The sequence below is a fragment of the Octopus bimaculoides genome, chromosome 9, assembly GCF_046866305.1.
Source record: "Octopus bimaculoides isolate indiv1 chromosome 9, ASM4686630v1, whole genome shotgun sequence".
Classification (NCBI taxonomy): Eukaryota; Metazoa; Mollusca; class Cephalopoda; order Octopoda; family Octopodidae; genus Octopus; species Octopus bimaculoides.
Window position 1 is genome coordinate 17,698,733 of NC_142936.1, and position 22,555 is coordinate 17,721,287.

Sequence of the window (22,555 nt, forward strand, 5' to 3'; positions counted from 1 at the left end):
TGGTGGTAACGAAATCAGAGGAGGAGCTGAATGTTCCGAAACTCTTCAAAAAGAAATTTTTCTTTATTAAATTTTATCAACTTAATCATAATCTACACCCCCAAAAACGTATCTCTATAAAATTTGGTAAATTTTCAGATTAACACCAGCACGATCTTCACTAGGGGGTTAGGGAATTCCGTCCCTAACCACAACCCTAACCGTAACCCTAGCCCTAACCCTAACACCCAAGTGAAAATCGTGCAGATGTTAATCTGAAAATTTATCCAAAATTTCATAAAAAATATGCGTGAGCTAGTTTTCTTAGTTCATTTTCGTTACAGTTATACAAGTTATCTGTGTCATAAATGTGTTATATTTTGTTGTTGTTGGTTTACCAAAGTGACCCATCAGGGGACCGTCCTAAGGCATGGAAACACTAGCAGTTGCCCTGGGACCCGGTGGGTCTATGTATATTGTGGATTGTTGTCAATAAGTAAATCCTGTAGGGCCCGTTGCATAGATTTACCCAGGGGGCCTACAATGCTGCAAAGAGGACTTTGTGTCCATTCTGTTGAAGATACGGTAAGACAACTGCTGTCCTGATGACATCTATTAAGAGAGAAATCTGTGTCCAGATGTTTTTCTGTGTTTTCCTTGATATGTCAATTTTGGAGACTTCTTAATACTTGAGACAGTCCCCACTTCTTAGTTGGTACTAATCTGCTATTAATGGGTGGATCTATCCTCTTGGGAAGCAGAGACAATTTCAATAAATCTAATAATTTATTTTGTATGTTACTGGATATACATTAATTCGCCTTCGTTATTCAAATACATATTTTCATTTAGCACGTTACTGTGCACAGAAATGGATGAAAAACAATGTTTGTTTGTACAGAGAAATGAAATGCCGGTGGCACAAAAATGTCAAATGTATATTGTTTTGGAAAGTTTCTTTGGCCAATGCACTGTCCGGCCAGATCTAGTGACATAAGGGTCACTTGAGTTTTGTCGCAACGACGAAGGTGGAGTGGTTTCTGGTGTGTGTGTTTGTGATGGTATTGATGTTGGTGTATGCATTGGTAAAGATGTTGACAGTGGTGTGTGTGGTGGTAAAGATGTTGACAGTGGTGTGTGTGGTGGTAATGATGCTGACAGTGGTGTGTGCGGTGTTTGAAAAACGGGCACGTCGTCCACGGAAGTTGAGGGTTTGTCAAGGTAAGCTCTTTTCAGACGGTCGACAGACAATCTATGTACGACCATTAGCGTCGACCTTGAAGAAATTCAACCCGAGACTGCGGGTTGGGCGAGGCGCGTAAGGCAGCCTTAAGTTGCCTATGAAATCGCTCAACCATCCCATTAGAAGCGGGATGGTAGCTGGTGGTGCGTATACGATGCCTTCGATGAAGGGAGTGGAAGATAGGTAAATTTACAATTGTTGAATTTTGGCGAAGTTAAATCTAACGTCGACAAAAGAGTTTGGTCCTGCGAAATAGCAAGTAAATCAATTGTTGCAGGAGAGGAAATAGAATTGACAGGGTGTCTCGTGAGAGCATCAACAGGGATGTTCTGCTTCCCTGGCAAATGACCGTGAAATATAGTCCAGGTAACTTGTTCATTCGTACGCGCACACACAAACACACAAGCCGTTCATTTTCACTTTTAGACAGCGGGATGAAGTGGCGAGGGGCGTATGAATCAAAAACTAGTTGAGTACTGGGGTCGATCTAATCGACTTTCCCTCCCCCAAAATTCCGGGCCTTTGCCTAGTAGAAAAGAATATAAATAATGAACATAATAAAAGTTGACAATTTTTTTTTTTATCTTATATTTATTTTGTAAATAAATAATACAATATTACATAAGCATTTTATAATGTTTCTTTCTTTTCTGGAAACTCGTCACGTACAGGCAGCTGATGGCTCGCGGGCCACCACTATGAGTAGCACTGGTCTAAGCTATCGTGCAAGTCTGTAGAAAGCATACAGTATTCTGAACGAGCGACATTTGGTTGAATACTTGCCTTCTTTAGGATTTCTTGCTCTAAATTTATTTTACTATGTTTTGAACGCATTTTTATTTATGTTGGTAGAGGTGAAGAATACACACACCACCCATTTTTGGCGTAACCCTGACCTGGCGAAGGTAAAGAATACACACACCCGGTGCTTAAGGTTAAGCTTAGGATTACACTGAAAACGGGTGGTGTGCGCATTCTTTACCTTCGCCTGCGTTGTATGTATATGTTAAACTGACAAGCAAGTGTAAAACGCTTAAGTTTTTGGGTGAAAAGCGAAACTGCATCCATGACATTGAGATTGAACTAACAAAAATCCAAGATTATATTAGAGATTTTATTTTATCCCCCGGTCTCCTCATGTAAGCATCTCTCATTTCAGCTAGGTTAACCATGTTCACTAGCATAGCTAGAGTGTGTGCCACCCGGGGTGGCCCTTCCGTTTGCCGCACCTGGACCCCACAGAAAAAAACACATATTGCCAAAAGCGCCACCCGAGGCAGAATGCCTCTACCGCCCCCCCCCCACCAACTAGGTACGCTGGTGACCATGTTACTAAAGGCTTCAGCATTTACTGATACATGCATGAGCCACTGAGAGAGACATGCTGTATTCCTAGGACCTGATAAAAACAGCTACTAAATCCTCATAAATTCTACTCTACTAGCTTTAAAAAAGACCAGGACACCTTAGATAATGAAGTCATTGGTGCTGTTAAAAAGATGCAATGGTTAGGTTGGAATACTTTTGATCGTGTATCGATGCTAACCTGTTTATAAACGATGATGATGATGATGATTAACATTCTTGTACCTTGAGAATTTGCCCTGGCACATCACCACCATCTCCCTCACTCTCTCTTGTTCTCTCCTACTCTCACCCTCACTCTTTCTTCCCCTTTCTCTCTCCCTCTGACTAGGGTAACCATCTATCTCCTCAACAGTAAGACACCTGTTTCTGTCCCTCTATCATACATTAACTTCTCATCATATGACACAAAGCCACCAACTTCAATACCATTCCCCATCTCATCTGAAGGATCTTTGTCCTGTAGGTTACTTGGAGAAGAAATCAGTATCTTCAAGCAAATTGTCACTGTTATTGTTGTTTAATGCCTATTTTTCCATGCTTGCATGAGTTGGAATTATCTATGGTTGGATGAGTCGGATTATCTATAGTTGGGTGCCCTTCCTACTGCCAGTCCTTACCTATTTCCAGGCAAGGTAATATTTCTCCATGGCCAGACATATTTTTCACAGAAGAAACAAATTGTTTGAAACAAACAACTTCGCTTGTGTGACGGTGATGCTCGCACGCAGCCATCAGGTGATGTCAAGAAAAGGGAGCATACACACACACAAACACAACACATTTTTTTCAGTTTAGTCTACCAAATTCTCTCACAAGACTTTGGTTGATCCAGAGCGATAGTAGAAAACACTTGCCTAAGGTGCCACACAATGGCACTGAATGCAAGACCACATGGTTAGGAAGTAAGCTTCTTAACTACACAACCATACTAAGTCTGTTGTATCTGGGGAGAGTCATTTTCTTTTTGTGCCTTATAATGTAACACACTCACCGGTAAAATTTCCACTTATTTCTTATTTTTATTTTCCTAAAATTTTCGTTGCGCCTTGCACAGGTGAGTGTGTTAAATTATAAGGCACGAAAAGAAAATGACTCACCCCAGACACAACAGAATATGCTTCAACACACAAACTCACATAAAGAATCTTGTAAACCAAATCCATAAACAAAACATACTAAGTTTGTTCTCTGTTTATATTTGCTGCACCCTCAAGTAACCTGATGAAGTTTTAGGTCTATTAATCCAACAGGGGTATAGTATTTCTCTCTCTCTCCTTTCACTCACTCTACCCCTTGGCATCACCAGAAAGGGCAAGAACGAGTGGGTTTGATCTTTGTTTACTTTGTTTCAGCGAATCTCAATACAAGATATATTTATGTTGATGGATATATTGATTTGCTATATCCCTGTTCTGTCAGGTTACTAGGCTATGAATGTTGATTTCCTTTCTTTTATCTTAGCAATATTTTCCATTCACACTCACGCCAGACTACATATGTAATCTTGTTCTGTTTTGTGAATTAAAAATGTATAGGACAATCTAAGCCACTGATATAAAAATATTGATATAAAAAAAAGAAAACAAGCTGGATCCAGCTGGATGTTTGTAAACATAGATATGCTTAGTCAGGAATGGTGGTTGGCACTCCATTGGTTACGACGTCGAAGGTTCCAGTTGATCCGATCAACGGAACAGCCAGCTCGTGAAATTAACGTGCAAGTGGCTGAGCACTCCACAGACACGTGTACCCTTAACGTAGTTCTCGGGGGAGATTCAGCGTGACACAGAGTGTGACAAGGCTGGCCCTTTGAAATACAGGCACAACAGAAATAGGAAGAAAGAGTGAGAGAAAGTTATTTCACATTTCTCAGGTCCGCTCAACAGGCAAATATGAGCAGTATCTGTAATTCGGGGGTCCAGCTTTGACACATTCTGTGCTACACCGAATTTCTCTGAGAACAACATTAAGGGTAGAAGTGTCTGTGGAGTGCTCAGCCACTTGCAGATTAATTTCATGAACAGGCTACTCCATTGATCAGACCAACTGGAACCCTTGTCATTGTAACTGATGGAGTACCAGTTGTGCTTAATTGCATGTTTTGATAGTTTACCAGCAGCTAGTGAGCAAACACAACACAGAGAAATACTGTATATGTCAGCATCCAGGATTTAAGGTTCACATTTTATAGCTGGATCTAATGATAGATCTTTGTGGGGTGGGGGTTAAGATTAAAAGGCCATCATATATATCCACATGTATACAGTAGTCTTTATCTTAAAGACTTTCTCCTTTTAAATGGCAATGTCACATGGAACTTTTGCATGTAATGGTATTAGAAACAGAGTGGTGCCAAAACAATTGTAAATGGTCATAAAAGATGTGCCAAAATCTTTTATTGTCTTCTTGTTTGACTTATATACTGGAGTGTATCTATCATTCTATCATGTTACCATCCAACCCATGCCAGCATGGAAAATGGACGTTAAAGGATGATGAAAGATGATATATATATATATATATATATATATATATATATATATATACATACAGACACACACACATATATACATACATATACTTGTATACATACATATACTTGTATACATACATACATACATATATATATATATATATATATATATATATATATATATATATATATATATATATATATATATATATATAGAGAGAGAGAGAGAGAGAGAGAGAGAGAGAGAATTAGACAGACAGACAGATAGATGAATAGATAAGGCGGCGAGCTGCCAGAAACGTTAGCATGCCGGGCGAAATGCTCAGCGGTATTTCGTCTGCTGTTATGTTCTGAGTTCGAATTCCGCCGAGGTTGACTTTGCCTTTCATCCTTTCGGGGTCAATAAATTAAGTACCAGTTACGCACTGGGGTCGATGTAATCGACTTCATCCCTTTGTCTGTCCTTGTTTGTCCCCCCTATGTTTAGCCCCTTGTAGGCAATAAAGAAATAAGATAGATATGTATATATATATATACACCTAAATATACATCGTCGTCATTATTATCACTATCATTTAATGCCTGTCCTCCATGCTGGCATGGATTGGACAATTTGAGAGGAGCTCGCAAGCCTGAGGACTGTGCCAAGCTCTACTATCTGCTTTGACATAGTTTTTACAGCTGGATGCCCTTACTAACAAGCACTTTAAAGAGTGGACTGGGTGTTTTTCATGTGGCACCAGCACTGATGAGATCTCCAAGTAACCTACAGGACAAAGATCCTTCAGATGAGATGGGGAATGGTATTGAAGTTGGTGGCTTTGTGTTATATGATGAGAAGTTAATGTATGATAGAGGGACAGAAACAGGTGTCTTACTGTAGAGGAGATAGAATGGTTACCCTAGTCAGAGGGAGAGAGAAAGGGGAAGGAAGAGTGAGGGTGAGAGTAGGAGAGAACAAGAGAGAGTGAGGGAGATGGTGGTGATGTGCCAGGGCAAACTCTCAAGGTACAAGGATGTTAATAAAAATGAAATGGTAGAAGATTGCTCAGGGTGTGCCAGAAGCTTCCGTTAGAACATTTCTCTCGATATATATCTGTACATTTATGTATACATACATAAGTGTGTGTGTATTTATATATTTATTCATAAACATATATATGCATATATATATATATATATATATATATATATATATATATATATATATATATATATATATACATATATATACACACACACACACACATATATATACATATATATATATACATGTATATATAGCATGGAAAATAGACATTAAATGATGATGATGATGATGATATATATAGACATATAGATATATATTCTAATGCATTAATGCTTCTTTACTAATACTTTCGTTAATCAATATATATTTCCTTGTCATTGAAAATCGACTTTTTAACTGTCCAGCCACTCAAACACAAGTAAATATAGTAAAAAAGTTACATGCTTACAGCTAACAACTGAATCTATAGAAACGGATGTTTACGTTATCAATATATAACTAACTTCTTAACTACTGATGACATGGTGTTTGAGGAAGGGACTGGAATGTAATGGGCTTAAAGTATGATAAATCAGACAAATCAAGCTAGCAATGAGGGAAAATACTATGTGATTGTGAGCCAATTAGGAAAGGAGACTTTATTCTTAATTCCTTTGACTCCATTTGGAGGATAGGGTGCCAGCACGAGACCTCCATCTGTCTCAATCTTTGGCAATGGATTGCAGTTGTCCCCAGATGTGGAACCCTATCAGTGATTCGTTTTCTGTGAACCTTCTCCACTTTAGTTTTGGTCTGCCATGCATTTGTCCGAGAGGTGTCCATCAGAGGGTTGCCTAATAATGTTAGAAATGGAAAACAGTAACGTAACGGAGCTTATATATACTTACTTTATTCATTCAAATGAGGAATCAAAATGGATAACGTAGTCCTTGATGTATTTTTTATGAATAAAATAGGTGCAGGGATGGCTGTGTGGTAAGAAGCTTGCTTCACAACCACATGGTTCTGGGTTCAGTCCCATTGTGTAGCATCATGGGCAAGTGTCTTCTGCTATAGCCTCAGGTCAACCAAAGTCTTGTGAGTGGATTTGGTAGAAAGAAACCGAAGGAAGCCTGTCATATGTATATATATAATATATACTGACACACATAAATATACATACAAACAGAAATATCATCATCATCATCGTTTAACGTCCGCTTGATGATGATGATATATATGTATGTGTATATATATATGTATATATACACGCATAAATATAATATATATATATATATATATATATATATATATATATATATATATATATATTATATTTACGTGTGTGCATCTTTGTGTCTGTGTTTGTCCCCCCCCCCACTACCACTATTGCTTGACAACCGATGTTGGTGTGTTTATGTCCCTGTAACTTAGTCGTTCAGCAAAAGAGACCGACAGAATAATTACTAGGCTTACAAAGAATAAGTCTTGGGGTTGATTTCTTTGACTAAAACCCTTTAAGGTGGTGCTCCATCATGGCCGCAATCAAAAGACCAAGATGTGTAAAAGAAAGAATAAAAGATAAGATGTATATTTGAAACACTCTGATCATAGTTTACTTGATCTGGCATGATATGGGGCTAAACAATATATATTCTTTAGATTTTCCAAAGACCAGGATCTTGACCATTCTCTCATTGTAGTACAAATATCACTGGTGATTTACCAAGCAATTTCCACAAAACTCTACCACTTAAACCAATGAGAAAGCCTTATTTTGCAAGGATAGCAGCCAAATTTATGTAGAAACACACACACACACACTGTCTTAAAAGAAAAAACTCATTGGAATAATACACTCTATGTATGAATAAATAAGCGGAGTTTAGTTTGAGTTGAAATGGCAGTGGACTTCCATACCAGCCGAAGAATAGCGAAGGCTTGCCAAGCCTTCTTGCTTCTTGCAGTGATGTCCTCGTCTGATCCACTTCATTTGCTGATCTTGCTTCCGAGATAGACAAGCTCACTAACGAGGATGCCCGAAGCAGACATGGAAGTGGAGCATTTTGGACGAGCTCAGGACCACCAGCCTGACACTGGAAACAGCCAAGAAACATGCCAATGACCGCAAAAAGTGGAAAATAACTGTTGAGGCCCTGTTTTGCTCCACAGGGGGCAAAAAAAAAAGGATTAAGGAGAAGAATGTATGAATAAAACATGAATGGTTATGGTTGGAAAAATTTTGATCAAATACTTGTCTCTGATCAGAACTGGCCAAGCATTATTATGTTATCATTATCACCAGCAACACTACTGCTATAATCGCTCCTCCTCCTCCTCCTCACCATCATCATCATCATCATCATCATCACCATCACCATCACCATCACAACCACCACCACCACCACCTCCTCCTACAACTTACCACCACCTCCTACAACCTACCCCCACCACAACAGCAACAACAACAATTATCATCAACATCACTACCACCACCTTGACCAGGTTGGTATGGGGTTAAATGACAATTGCAATATCATCCTAAACATTACTCTCCATCGCATTCATGTATTTTAGTTGTGCATTAGTTGATGTTAATGACTGGCGGTTTCGTTAAGTTATAATTATTGATGAAGCAAACAAGAGTAGAACAACCCCCCCCCCCATCGCACCTCATCACCCACCACCATTTATGTCACTGCCCCCTCCTTCCCCAACTGCTGCTGGCATAACAAAGACCACCTCCATTTCTGTTGAAATCAAAGTTGCTGTCACCACCACCACCACCACCACCGCCGCCGCCGCCGCCACCACTAACACTGCTATTTCCAGATCATCACTATCTTGACCGCCACCACCAACACCACATCCAGCAGCAAGACAACCAGCCTTATCACCACTGAAACCACAATCACCACAACCATATCCACCACCATTACCATCACCTCAAGCACAAGCTCAACCACCACCAACGCCACCACTCCCACCATCACTGTTGTCACCACCTCCACCATCACCACCACCACCAAGGCCACCACTCCCACCATCACTGTTGTCATCACCATCACCACCACCACCACCAACGCCACTACTCCCACCATCAGTGTTGTCACCACCACCACCACCACAACCACAACCATATCCACCACCATCACAACCACCACCATTACCATCATCTCAAGCACAAGCTCAACCACCACTAACACCACCACTCCCACCATCACTGTTGTCACCACCTCCACCATCACCACCACCACCACCACCAACGCCACCACTCCCACCATCACTGTTGTCACCACCACCACCACCATATCCACCACCATTACCATCATCTCAAGCACAAGCTCAACCACCACTCCCACCATCACTGTTGTCACCACCACCACCACCATATCCACCACCATCACAACCACCACCATTACCATCATCTCAAGCACAAGCTCAACCACCACTCCCACCATCACTGTTGTCACCACCTCCACCATCACCGCCACCACCACCACCACCACCACCACCACAACATCAGTGATATCATGCTTTCATGGGTCAGATTTAATAGTTAACAAATCCATGAACCACTTATAAAAACCCATATCAAGAAGGTAAATTAGTACTAATGGGATGTGTGTGTGGGTAGTGGTGGTGGTGGTGGTGGTGGTGGTGGTTGTGTTGTGTTGTGTTTCTATTGAAATTCAATAAAAGTTCTATGATCGTACCCCTGTTGTTTAATTTGTGGCAATAATAAATAATAAATAGTATATCTGATTAAATGGTGTTACTATAGTTACTAAATGTGGTCCTACAAATAACCTATCAGTATTGATTACTTACTGAAAAGAAAGATTAAGGAGGCCAGAAAGAGACATGGAGAGAGAGAGAGAGAGAGAGAGAGAGAGAGAGAGAGGGAGAGAGGGAGAGAGGGAGGGAGGGAGGGAGGGAGAGAGAGAGAGAGAGAGAGAGAGAGAGAGAGAGAGAGAGAGAAGCATCCTTTCAAAGAGGAAAAACATAATTTCTCGCAGTTAAGGAAGACACTTAAAAGTTGTGTGTGTGTGTGTCTGCGTGTGTATGTCTGTATGTATATATATATATATATATATATATATATATATATATATAAATATACAGGGATTAGCATTGAGTTGCTTCTCCAACATACTGAAAATTTAGAAATAGCAGTCAAAGAACTACTGATTCTAAACTACAAATAACATTGTATATATATATATATATATATATATATATATAGTTGCCATGATAGATCGCTGACCACAACATTCAAATTTCTGTTGAAGAGCTTAGGCTCGAAACGCTAAAGACTTTCTCTATTCCTGAGCGTTAAACTAATACATCCTTTTGTTGTTTACACCACCTGTTCTCGTCTGTTGTTGTTTTTTTCGTAAATTCTCCCATATATATATATATATATATATATATATATATATATATATATATATGTGGGAGAATATACAAATAATAACAACAGACGAGGACAGGTGGTGTAAATAACAAAAGGATTATATATATACTCAATGCAAACAAGAACAAGTAAGAAAAAACAACAACTCGAGGACGTGGTACAAGTACTGTGTTATTGGACACTCAGGAAAGGAAAGAAAAGAAAGAGGATTTCACATTTCGAGCAGAGCTCTTCATCAGAAATATAGGAAAAGTCCTAAGAAGGGAAGACAGAGAAAGAAAATCGCCTACGATACACACGCAGTCATATATATATATATATATATATATATATATATATATATATATATATATATATATATATATACATATATATATTTATCATAAAGAGACACGAGGCACCAACCTGCTAGAAAGTGGAGTTAAAAGCACCAGATAAACCACCAATAATACTGAAAAATACAACAGAACACAACAGTAGTCAGGCAAACGGGTAAAGAATTTAGACACCATCATAGCTAAATGCCATATCATCTGGCATTTGGATACACTTGAATCATGATTTCGAGTTCTGGCAGACAATAATAATATCTATATAAATGTTCGCATTTGAATATTTACTCCTTATCAATATACATATATATATATATATATATATATATACATATAATCAAAATATGAGATTGAGAGAATCTCAATATAGACAACATTTAGTGTTCAAATGATTTGAACTTACCCTCCAAAGTCTTTAGTGAGGATCAAATCAACAGAGTAAAGAGTGACTGTAAGGGGCATAAATGAGCATATATAGGGACAATGATTTAAATTAACAGATAAAAACCTTAGATTTTAGTGTACAATATATATATACATGTATACATGTAAAAAGGGAAGGTAGACTTATAATTTTCAGATAATGAACAATCAAGTATAAACATATGTATATATTTTTCAATAGAGCGCATTTACTCAGATTATATAAACTGAAAAAATTAGAGGGGAGAAGGTATGGTGTTACAAGTTGGATGGCTGTTTCTTGGGGCTCAAAGTTACTTCATAATGCTGGCAGATGTAGTTCATCAAAAATTTACAGCCAGTAATGGAAGTAAATAAACATTGCTAAAATCCAGAGCCTCCTTCATCAGGGTGGATAGATAAGAGCCTAACATATCAGATCATTATGCAAGGAAATTTAATGGTAGAATGGGTATAGAAGAAGACAAGGAAGAAGTGGTAATGGAAGGGGAAGGTAGGTGGCTGGATGGGAGTATGTGGAGTGTTGGAGCAAAATAAAAGGGAGAAGAGGATCAGATCAGAGGGTCAGATCAAGATGATGGAAGAGGTGAATGAAAACGGTACTGAGAGAGTTAGTATTAGTAGTAGAAGTGGAGAATTGGGAGGTAAATGGGAGAGGTAGTATGTGGTATTTGAAGGATAGTCAATGCTGTTGGGTTTATAAATAGATATTAAAAATTTAGGGTAGCAGTCAATATAATTAAGGGAAGTGAGAGAAAAGGGGGAAGGGAAATTTACCAAAATTACTTGAAAATATCTTGAAATACTAAAGAGTAAATTCATTCAATAAAATTGTCATTGGCTTCAACCATGGCCTCTAGAAAACTTTGGAATTTTCTAAAACTCTTCTGGACAGTCTCCTTGTTTAAGTTGGTGAATGCTGCCATAATCCTTGCCTTCAGTTCATCTTTGGTGTTACAAGAAATTTTGTTGGTCTTTTGCTCAACTGCGCCCCACACATTATAATCAAGGGAGCTGCAGTCTGGGGAGTTATATGTTAGGGGTGATGTAGGCCTCTGAGGCCATGTGGAAAGATGAACGGAGGCATAACATTGCCATCACAAGTGATCATTCCAAACACCATGATGTTGACTGGATGTTTGATTTTTATCACTTTCGGTACATGTCCTCAGATTGCACTGTCCTCAGATTGACACCCAAACACTCTGAAATGTTCAAACTGGAGCTTCTGGCATGAATGTCAAGCAGTACAGCACGTCGTTTCCAAATTTCTGGCAGATTGAATTGCATCATGGTGCTGGTTTTCTCACAGACGGTGCCCAACTGACCCTACTATACTGTTTAGTTGACAAAATCAAAAACAAACAATGTGCATGCACAAATTAAAAATATATCATCATTATCATTGTTTAATGCCCATTTTCCATGCTAGAGTGAGTTGGACGGTTTGACTGAGGTCTGGAAAGCCAGCAGCTGCACCAGGCTCCAATCTGATCTGGCAATGTTTCTACAGTTGGATGCCCTTCCTAACGCCAACCACTCCAAGAGTGTAGTGGGTGCTTTCTATGTGCCACCAGCACAGGAGCCATTCAGGCGGGCCTGGTATTGATCGTGTTTGGATAGTGCTTTTACATGTCACTGGCACAGGAGCCAGTCGGGGGGGCACTGGCATCGGCCACGTTCAGATGGTGCTTTTTACATGCCACTGGCATGGGAGCCAGTCAGGGAGCACTGGCCACAGCTACAATTTTGGTTTTACTTGACTCAACAGGTCTTCTCAAGCATATCACATCGCTCAATACATCAAGGGTACTTTTAAATAGGCTGGACATGCAACACTGGCATTGGCCATGGCTGCAATCTCACTTTAGTTGCTGGGTCTTCTCAATCATAGCATATCTCCAAAGTTCTCGGTCTCCTGTGATTGCCTCAGTGAGGCCCAAAGTTCGAAGGTCATGCTTCACCATCTCAACCCATGTCTCCCTGGGTCTGCCTCTTCCACAGGTTACTTCCACAGTTAGGGTGTGGCACTTCCTCACACAGCTGTCCTCGTCCATATGTAACACATGACTATACCAGCACAGTGTCTCTCTTGCACACGACATTTGCTGCTTCTTGAGTCCAACTCTTCTCTCAGGGCACTCACACTCTGTTGTGTATGCACATTGACATTACACATCCAGCGGATCATACTAGCCTCATTTTTTTTAAAGCCTACACATGTCCTCAGCAGACACGGCCCGTGTTTCACTGCTGTGTAGTATGGCAGTTCACACACATGCATCAAACTGTCTACCGTTCATCCTGAGCGAGAGGCCCTTAGTTGCCAGCAGAGGTAGGAGCTCCCTGAACTTTACCCAGGCTATTCTTATTCTAGCCACTATACTCTCAGAACAACCATCCCCACTACAAACGTGGTTGCCTAGGTGGCGGAAGGTATCGACTACTTCTAGTTTTACCCCCTGGGATGAGATGGAATCAGTTTTCTGTACATTTTCAGTGTTTATTCATTGCCCCTGTGCATCTGCCACACACAAAAACTATCTTCCTGGTTAACCTTCCTTTTATATTACTCTGCAACTTTTATGTGTCTATAGCTTACACCAGGTATATATATATATATATATATATATATATATATATATATATATATATATATAAAAAATATATAGTTTTAGGGAAAATAACCAAGTTTCAAGAACTCATCGATGAAAATCCACTATCACATATAGAAAAATTAATAATTAAAAGTACAATAAATGACATTTATTGTGCTTTTAATTATTAATTTTTCTATAAGTGATAGTGGATTTTCATTGATGAGTTCTTGAAACTTGGTTATTTTCCCAAAACTATATATTTTATATATATTTTAATCTATAAAGCTCAATTTAATTTTAATTTTTTATAAATTGATTTTAATTGAGTTTTTACCTGTAATTTTGGATTTTGTCCCTAATAGTATATATATATATATATAATTTTTTCCTAATTTTTTCATTCATAATTTTTTCATTCATATTTTTATTATTACGTTTGTAGAAATAAATAATCTTGTATTTTTCTATTATTCAATTGATTTTTAATTATAATTAAATAAACGTCTTTAGCTTTAAATAGTATAGCTTTAACTATTACACCGGTTAAATATGTACTAATTTTATCTTCATTATTATTTTAAACTTAAACTTTGTTCAAATTGTATTTAAAACAATGATAATTTAAAACAATGATAATTTATGTAAGATGTTTTTTGTATATAATATACATGTTATTATAATGGAAGAAGGGATGATTATTGAATGGTTATTATTTTGATATTATGATATTTTAATAATTTTTCTATCTTTATATAATAAGTATTTCATATTAATTCATTTGGTACTTATTGTTGGTTGAGATATATATATATCTAATTATTGTTCTACTTAAGATCTGACGATTAGCTATATTTTCGAATAGAATTTGTTTTTGATAATTTCAATTGATTTTAATCGATTTAAATTTCCTTTCTATTTGAAAATTAGTTATGAAACACGTGTAGTCTTTTTATTATATTTATCTTATGATATTTACTTTATTTTATATTATACTCATTTATTGTGCTTTTAATTATTATTTTTTCTATATGTGATAGTGGATTTTCATCGATGAGTTCTTGAAACTTGGTTATTTTCCCTATATATATATATATATATATATATATATATATATATATATATATATATATATATATATATATATATATATATATATATTTATAAATTAATGATGGGCATTTTTCAGTTTCAATCTACCATATTCTCTCACAAGGCTTTGATTGGCCCAGGGCTATACAGAAGAAGACGTTTGCCCAAGGTGCCATGCAGCGGGACTGAACTCAGAACCATGTCATTGAGAAGCAAGCTTCAATGAACTGAGCATAGATGTTATACAACTTCTGATTTACTCCCTTGATAATAAAAGGCTGTAACTGTTGTTTAGTTCAAATTGACATCAAGTTTAATGAAGCATTCCTACTATTTGTTTTTAGTCTCTTGGCAACAGATTTTTTTTTTTCCCTATGTTTCTGATGGATATAAAACATTACGAGATTTACAGGTAACCAATTACAGTTAGTGCAGCATTATGGATACTGAAAACATCAAAGTTGCTGTTCGCCTACGACCATTTGTATCCTTTTGACAAATGTAATTGATCAGTATTTAGTTGTTATGGTTTGATAACCTTTAAATGTCTCTGGGTTTAAGTGGCACTGTGTACAGTGTGTCAAGGTAAAGTATATATTCATTTGAGGTACAGGAAATAATTATGAGTATTTCTAACTAAATCTTAACATTAAATTTTACATTTTACTTTTTACATACACACACACACATGTGCGCGCACATGCACAAAGTCACACCAACAACGTTTTTGCATTCTGTCACTCTCTTACTTTCTCTTTCACTTTTTCACACTGCTCTCACACCTATATCTGTATTTATCCATGTGTGCATTTATTCTTGTGAGTGTATGCGTATTTTCATCATCATCATCATCATCATCATCATAACCAACATCATATTTTAAGGTCCGTGTTCTATGCTGGCATAGGTTGAACTGCAGATAAAAATACTGATATAAATGTATAATATATGTGTGTCTTGCGGGTATATGTATATATATATATATGTACACACACACGTATGTATCTATGTTTCTATGTATGCATATATGTGAGTGTGTCTGTGACTGTATTAATGAAGGTATGTGTCTGTGTGCATGTTAGCATACATATCATCATCCTCCTCCTCCTCCTCATCATCATCATCATCAACATCGTCATCATCATTTAACGTCCATTGTCCATGAGGGCATGAGTTGGATGGTTTGACTAGGGCTTGCAGGCTGAGGGGGCGGCACCAGACTCCAGTCTGATTTGGCATGGCTTCTACGACTGGATGCCTTTCCAAATACCAAAAAGTAAAGATCCCCTTCAGTCATGAATGACCATGGGATGCACTTAGAATGTTCCCCTTCAAGGCACAATTCCGGGCAAAGTTGTTTATGGAGGACCAGCAGTTGCCCATGCATACCAGCCTCCATTCTCCATGCCACCGATGTTATCCAAGGGAAAGGCAAAGGCTGATACAGTTTGGCACCTGTGATGTCGCAACTCATTTCTACAGCTGAGTGAACTGGAGCAACGTGAAATAAAGTATCTTGCTCAAGAACACAACACACAGCCCGGTCTGGGAATCGAACTCACAACTTTATGAATGCAAACCCAACACTCTAATCATGTGCCTTCTTATACAAATATATATCTATGTATATATATATATATATATACATATATATATATATATATATATATATATATATATATATATATATATATATATATAATTCAAATTACGATGAATGTAAATAAACAAACGAAGTTTGCTTTAGAAGTGTTGAGATATCTTAAAAAGTTAAAGAAGTGATTTTAAATTCTCAAATGCAGGATAATGCTAATAATGCTAATAATATAGCCTGAACAGGATAAGCTACCCCTATTTTGCAGAAAAAAGTGTTGGTGGCCAGCCAACAACACTACTCATATGTATATATATATATATATATATATATATATATATATATATATATATATATATAGCATTACCTATATATAAACGCCTGTGTTAGAATGGGGGTAGCTGATGAAGGAGAATGTTCTCTATGTGGCCTGTGTGTTTTCTGTACTCTGGTTATTATTATTTTTTTGTCTACGTTTTGTTTGCAATGTCCTGTACCCAGATATGCACCTATATATACAGGTAGATGTAGGTATGCACATACTTGTATGTATATATGCATATACTCATTTATTATTTGTTATATATATATATACATATATACTCTTTTACTCTTTTTACTCTTTTACTTGTTTCAGTCATTTGACTGCGGCCATGCTGGAGCACTGCCTTTAGTCGAGGAAATCGACCCCAGGACTTATTCTTATGTAAGCCTAGTACTTATTCTATCGGTCTCTTTTTGCCGAACCACTGAGTTACGGGGATGTAAACACACCAGCATCGGTTGTCAAGCGATGGTGGGGGGACAAATACAGACACACAAACACACATACATATATATATATATATACATATATACGACGGGCTTCTTTCAGTTTCCGTCTACCAAATCCACTCACAAGGCTTTGGCCGGCCCGAGGCTATAGTAGAAGACACTTGCCCAAAGTGTCACGCAGTGGGACTGAACCCGGAACCATGTGGTTGGTAAGCAAGCTACTTACCACACAGCCACTCCTATATATATATATATATATATATATATATATATATATATATATATATATATATATATATATATATATATATATATATATATATATGTAAATACATGTGGATGGTATATATATTAATGAGATGATGACATAGAGGGCGGGAGTAAAAGAATAAGAAGGAGAGAAAGAAGAAAAAAGAAGCATGAAAGCTCATAGTTCAACTTTCCGATGCTGTAGAAACAAGAGCATAAGTCCTTACGTGCAATCCTGCATAGACCCATATGGGTTAAAATTCTGATGTAGTAAACATTCAGAGAAAAAAAGACATGACCATATTTATGTCGTCATCTCATTAATATATACCATTCTCATTTTCCCTATTTGTCTCTGATGATGGAATATCCCATACTCGGGGATATCCCAGAAACAGCAGGAAGACTTTGAATATTTTTTCAATAATAATGTATACCACTTGAGATGTTTGTTGTCCTCTTTAACAATTATATATACCTGGAAATGGATGCATTGCATTCAATTAAATAGTAAATAATAAATAACATATAATATATATATATATATATATATATATATATATATATATATATATATATATATATGTATACATATATATATATATGTATATATATATATATATATATATGTGTGTGTGTGTGTGTGTGTGTGTATGTGTGTGCGTATATATATATATATATATATATATATATATATATATATATATACATACAGGCATATATGGGTACAGGATGTCACCAACAGTGCAAATAACATGAAATACGTAAACAATGAGTAAAAATGGAAAACAGGACAAGTTAACACAGAGAAAAGAACCTTCATCAGTTGTTGGCTGTCTATCTACTCCTCATTTCGAGAATTCAATGACAATTTATGGGAGCAACTGTTTTTGAAGACTCATATTGTCATTGAGAGAGAGAAGACCCAAAGAGTGACAGGTAATGCTAAGTAAGTGCTATGGACAGAACCATCGGTAAACTCTTGGTCCGATAGTGATACAATTGAGAAGTCTAACGTGGGTCTTGTATTAGCATGCATATATATGTTAGAGAGACTGAGAGAACAAAGCCAAGGCTGTGCGGAATTTCCAGGACATTTATAAGGAAATAGTCTTGTTTCTACTTTCATTCTCTTATTTCCCTTTATATTCTCTATCTCCTTCTTTTCCATAATAATTCGAACTTAAAAATTTAATCTTCTCACACCATCTCTCTCTCTCACACACACTCATGTGTGTGTGTATAAATATACATACACACACACATATATATATATATATATATATATATATATATATATATATATATATATATATATATATATATATATATATATATATATATATATATATATTCAAAAAGGGATAAAACTCTTTTACAAAAATTTTATCAAGAAGCCAGTGGGTTTTGAATACAGAATGTAAATGAAAGAACTAATTCTATCTACTAGTGGAACATGGCCTAAATTTTTAGGGAAGGAGTATGGTCGATTATATCAACCTCTATGCTCAACTGGTACTTATTTTATCGACTTAAAAAGAAGGAGAGATAAAGTCAACCTCAGTGGAATTTGAACTCAGATGGTAAAGTTGGAAAAAATGCTGCTAAACATTTTGTCCGGCGTGTTAACGATTCTGTCTGCTCGCCGCTTTGTCCGGAAGAAGATAATCTTCCCTGTTACAAACGCAAGACATGAAATTTTGGGAGCGAGGGTAAGTCCACTGGTATTTTATCGACTTCGAAAGGATGAAAGCAAAAGTCGACCTCGGTGGAATTTGAACTCGAAATGTAAAGACATAAGAAATGCTGTTAGGCATTTTGCCAAACGCGGTAACGATTCTTCCAGCTTGCCACCTTTAGCCAGAAGAAAATAATGCAAAACATTTTTGTCTGAAGTTTTAACGATTACTAGTAACAAAGCATTCACACTTGTTCCTATGAAAAACTTCAAGTAGTTGAAAAAAAATTAACATGACCCAGTACTAATTTAATATAATCGACTAACTCACTCTCCAATAAATTTCAGATCTTGTACGTTTGTTTGAAACAATTATTTTCTATAGGACAATAATTACGCTTGAAATTTAAGAAACACGCAAAGCATTAGTTTCAGAATGTAGTTAAAGGGAGGTAACTCCTACTGTTTAACTTTGTATATTAACAAAAGCTCCAATTGAAATATTTCGGAGTTGCTAAAGGTTTGTCGAGTTGTTGAAACACAAGTAATCACATAGAGAGGAAAAATAATTTTTTGCCATTTAAAAAGACACAAAACTGTAATTTATCAACTACAATGTGGCCAAACTTTAGTGGAACGACGAAAATGCTAAAACACCGAAAAATGAATGTGTTTCTAAATGGTTTAGAGATGACTCTTTTACAATATGATAGCTAAAATAAAGAAACTTTCATGTTAAGGATAAACAATTACTTAAAAACTTATTTAAAATTTTAATAACAGTCGCTTTTTCATCACCATCATCATTATCATTATCATCATCATCATCATCCGTAGCAGCAGTTAACGTCAATGTTCCATGCTTTTATGGGTTAGGTAAGTTTGACAGGATTCGATGGGCCCAAGGACTACATCGTGCTTCGGTATCAGCTTTAGCATGGTTTCTATAGCTATAAATGCTATTAAATTATCCATCTATATATAAAATTTGATATCTGTTTATTGTAAACGAAAAATACTAAGCATATGTAAGAAATAGATTTCAAATTTTAGCACGGAGCTAGCAATTTCGGTGGAGGAGGTAAGTCGATAACATCGCGACTCCAAAAGGATGAAAGGCAAAGTCGACCTTGGTGGAATTTGAACTCAGAACATAAAGATAGGCGAAATACCACTAAGCATTTTGCCCAGTGTGATAACAATTCAGCCAGCTCGTTGCTTCTAAAAACAGTTTCTCTCTATCATCTTTGGCCCGTTTTCCTTCTACCTTTTACAAAACGATTTTGTGAAGACTTAGCTCACACACATATATTAACAAACTTCATTCACACAAACCTTGAACTTCCTCGTTCTACAAACTTAATGGCAGACGTATATAAGGACTGAACAAGAGAATTTTGATGTAAACCAACTGTCATCCAAAATATAAACTTTTGTTTGTTTTTTTTCTTCCACTCATTGCAGTTGTGTAATAATTGAATAAAATCTGCAATAAGTATAGATTATTCACTACATTTCAGTAGATGCAGAAATTATCCAATTGTTACACACACACACACACACACACACACATATATATATATATATATATATATATATATATATATATATATATATATATATATATATATATATATGTGTGTGTGTGTGTGTGTGTGTGTGTGTGTGTGTGTGGAGGCGCAATGGCCTAGTGGTTAGAGCAGCGGACTCGTGATCATAGGATCGCGGTTTCGATTCCCAGACCGGGCGTTGTGAGTGTTTATTGAGCGAAAACATCTAAAGCTCCACGAGGCTCCGGCAGGGGATGGTGGTGAACCCTGCTGTACTCTTTCACCACAACTTTCTCTCACTCTTACTTCCTGTTTCTGTTGTGCCTGTAATTCAAAGGGTCAGCCTTGTCACGCTGAATATCCCCGAGAACTACGTTAAGGGTACACGGTCTGTGGAGTGCTCAGCCACTTGCACGTTAATTTCATGAGCAGGCTTGTTCTATTGATTGGATCAACTGGAACCCTCGACGTGGTAAGCGACAGAGTGCCAACAACATATATTAAATATTAGATGCTGACTGTAGAAACAGAAAAAAGTGACATAAAACTAACCATAAATATATATACATACAAGCAAAACGAGAATGTGAAACAGTAAAAAGCAGTGATGTAACAGGGTGTTTGGACTGTACAGGATGGCCACTTTCTATGCATAGTCAAAGGTATGTTATGTTTTAGGAAGTGGGTAACATAAACTCAACTATTCACTGCCAGAGAAAGATTCAATTGTGGCTGAGAAACCAAAATTTATTAATAATAATAATAATCCTTTCTACTGTAGGCACAAGGCCTGAAATTTTGGAGGAAGGGGACTAGTCAATTACATCAACCTCAGTGCATAACTGGTAATTATTTCATCAATCTCGAAAAGATGAAAGGCAAAGTCAATCTTGGCGGAATTTGAACTCAGAATGTAAGGACGAATGAAATACTGCAGAACATTTTGCCTGGCATGCTAACGATTATGCCAGCTCACTGCCTTAATAATAATAATGATGATGATAATAATAAGAGATTCAAATAGTGACAAACCTATCATTGATGCAAAAAACATTAAACAAAAAGCAAAGAAGGCTTGCATGAAAAATATCGAAGACAACTGGAAAGGTAAATGAAAAATACCCTAACTGCCTGTCCAAGCCAGATATTGATCAAAATCTAACACACCAATGGCTACAAGGGACAGGTCTGAAAGGGGAAACAGAAGGTTTTGCTATTGCAGCACAAGATCAGTGCTTACCTGCCAGAAACTACCATGCAAACAGAGGAATTGAGAATTGGTGGCTTTGTGCATTTTAAAACTAATTCCTCTCTAAGTTATCTCCCTTGACATTATAACAATCACTTCTAAATTTTTACCTATTTCGTTTTTATCACTCAGAGCAGAGGTTCTCAGTTTTTTTTTTATCCATGGACCCCTTTGATTACTGGTGAACTCCCATAGCCATTCAATATTTAAAAACTAGTTTTATAGAAACGTCTTTCGAAATTCTTATTTTGTTTTTCATACATTTGCTCGTATAGGTTGAGCTATGTAAAACGATCGAAAAAGAAACCTTTCTGTTTCTAGCAATACATACCAATACATACACAAAAAACAAAACTTTTTTCGGGGCCTTTAACATACTATTCTGGATCCCCAATTTATTCTTTTGTTGCGTGGGCGCCACATGGACTCCGGTTGAGAACCATTGACTTAGTGCTACCATAGGTTTTTGTGGAATATAATATGCTGGAGACAAACAATATATTAGTTTCTTCTTATCTACTTACTATT

At 36.8% G+C, this 22,555-nt stretch overlaps 1 protein-coding gene across 2 annotated transcripts in view; it reads left to right on the plus strand.

Annotated features, from left to right (window-relative positions):
• The first annotated feature begins 15,276 nt into the window (after nt 1-15,276).
• Nucleotides 15,277-22,555, plus strand: part of LOC106872608 (kinesin-like protein KIF28) — an 85,182-nt gene continuing 77,903 nt past the window's right edge. For both annotated transcript variants that reach the window (XM_014919646.3, XM_014919644.3), the window contains exon 1: nt 15,277-15,417. In XM_014919646.3, the coding sequence (XP_014775132.1) occupies nt 15,373-15,417 (45 nt within the window). In that variant the 5' untranslated portion in view covers nt 15,277-15,372. The remainder of the gene's footprint in view (nt 15,418-22,555) is intronic.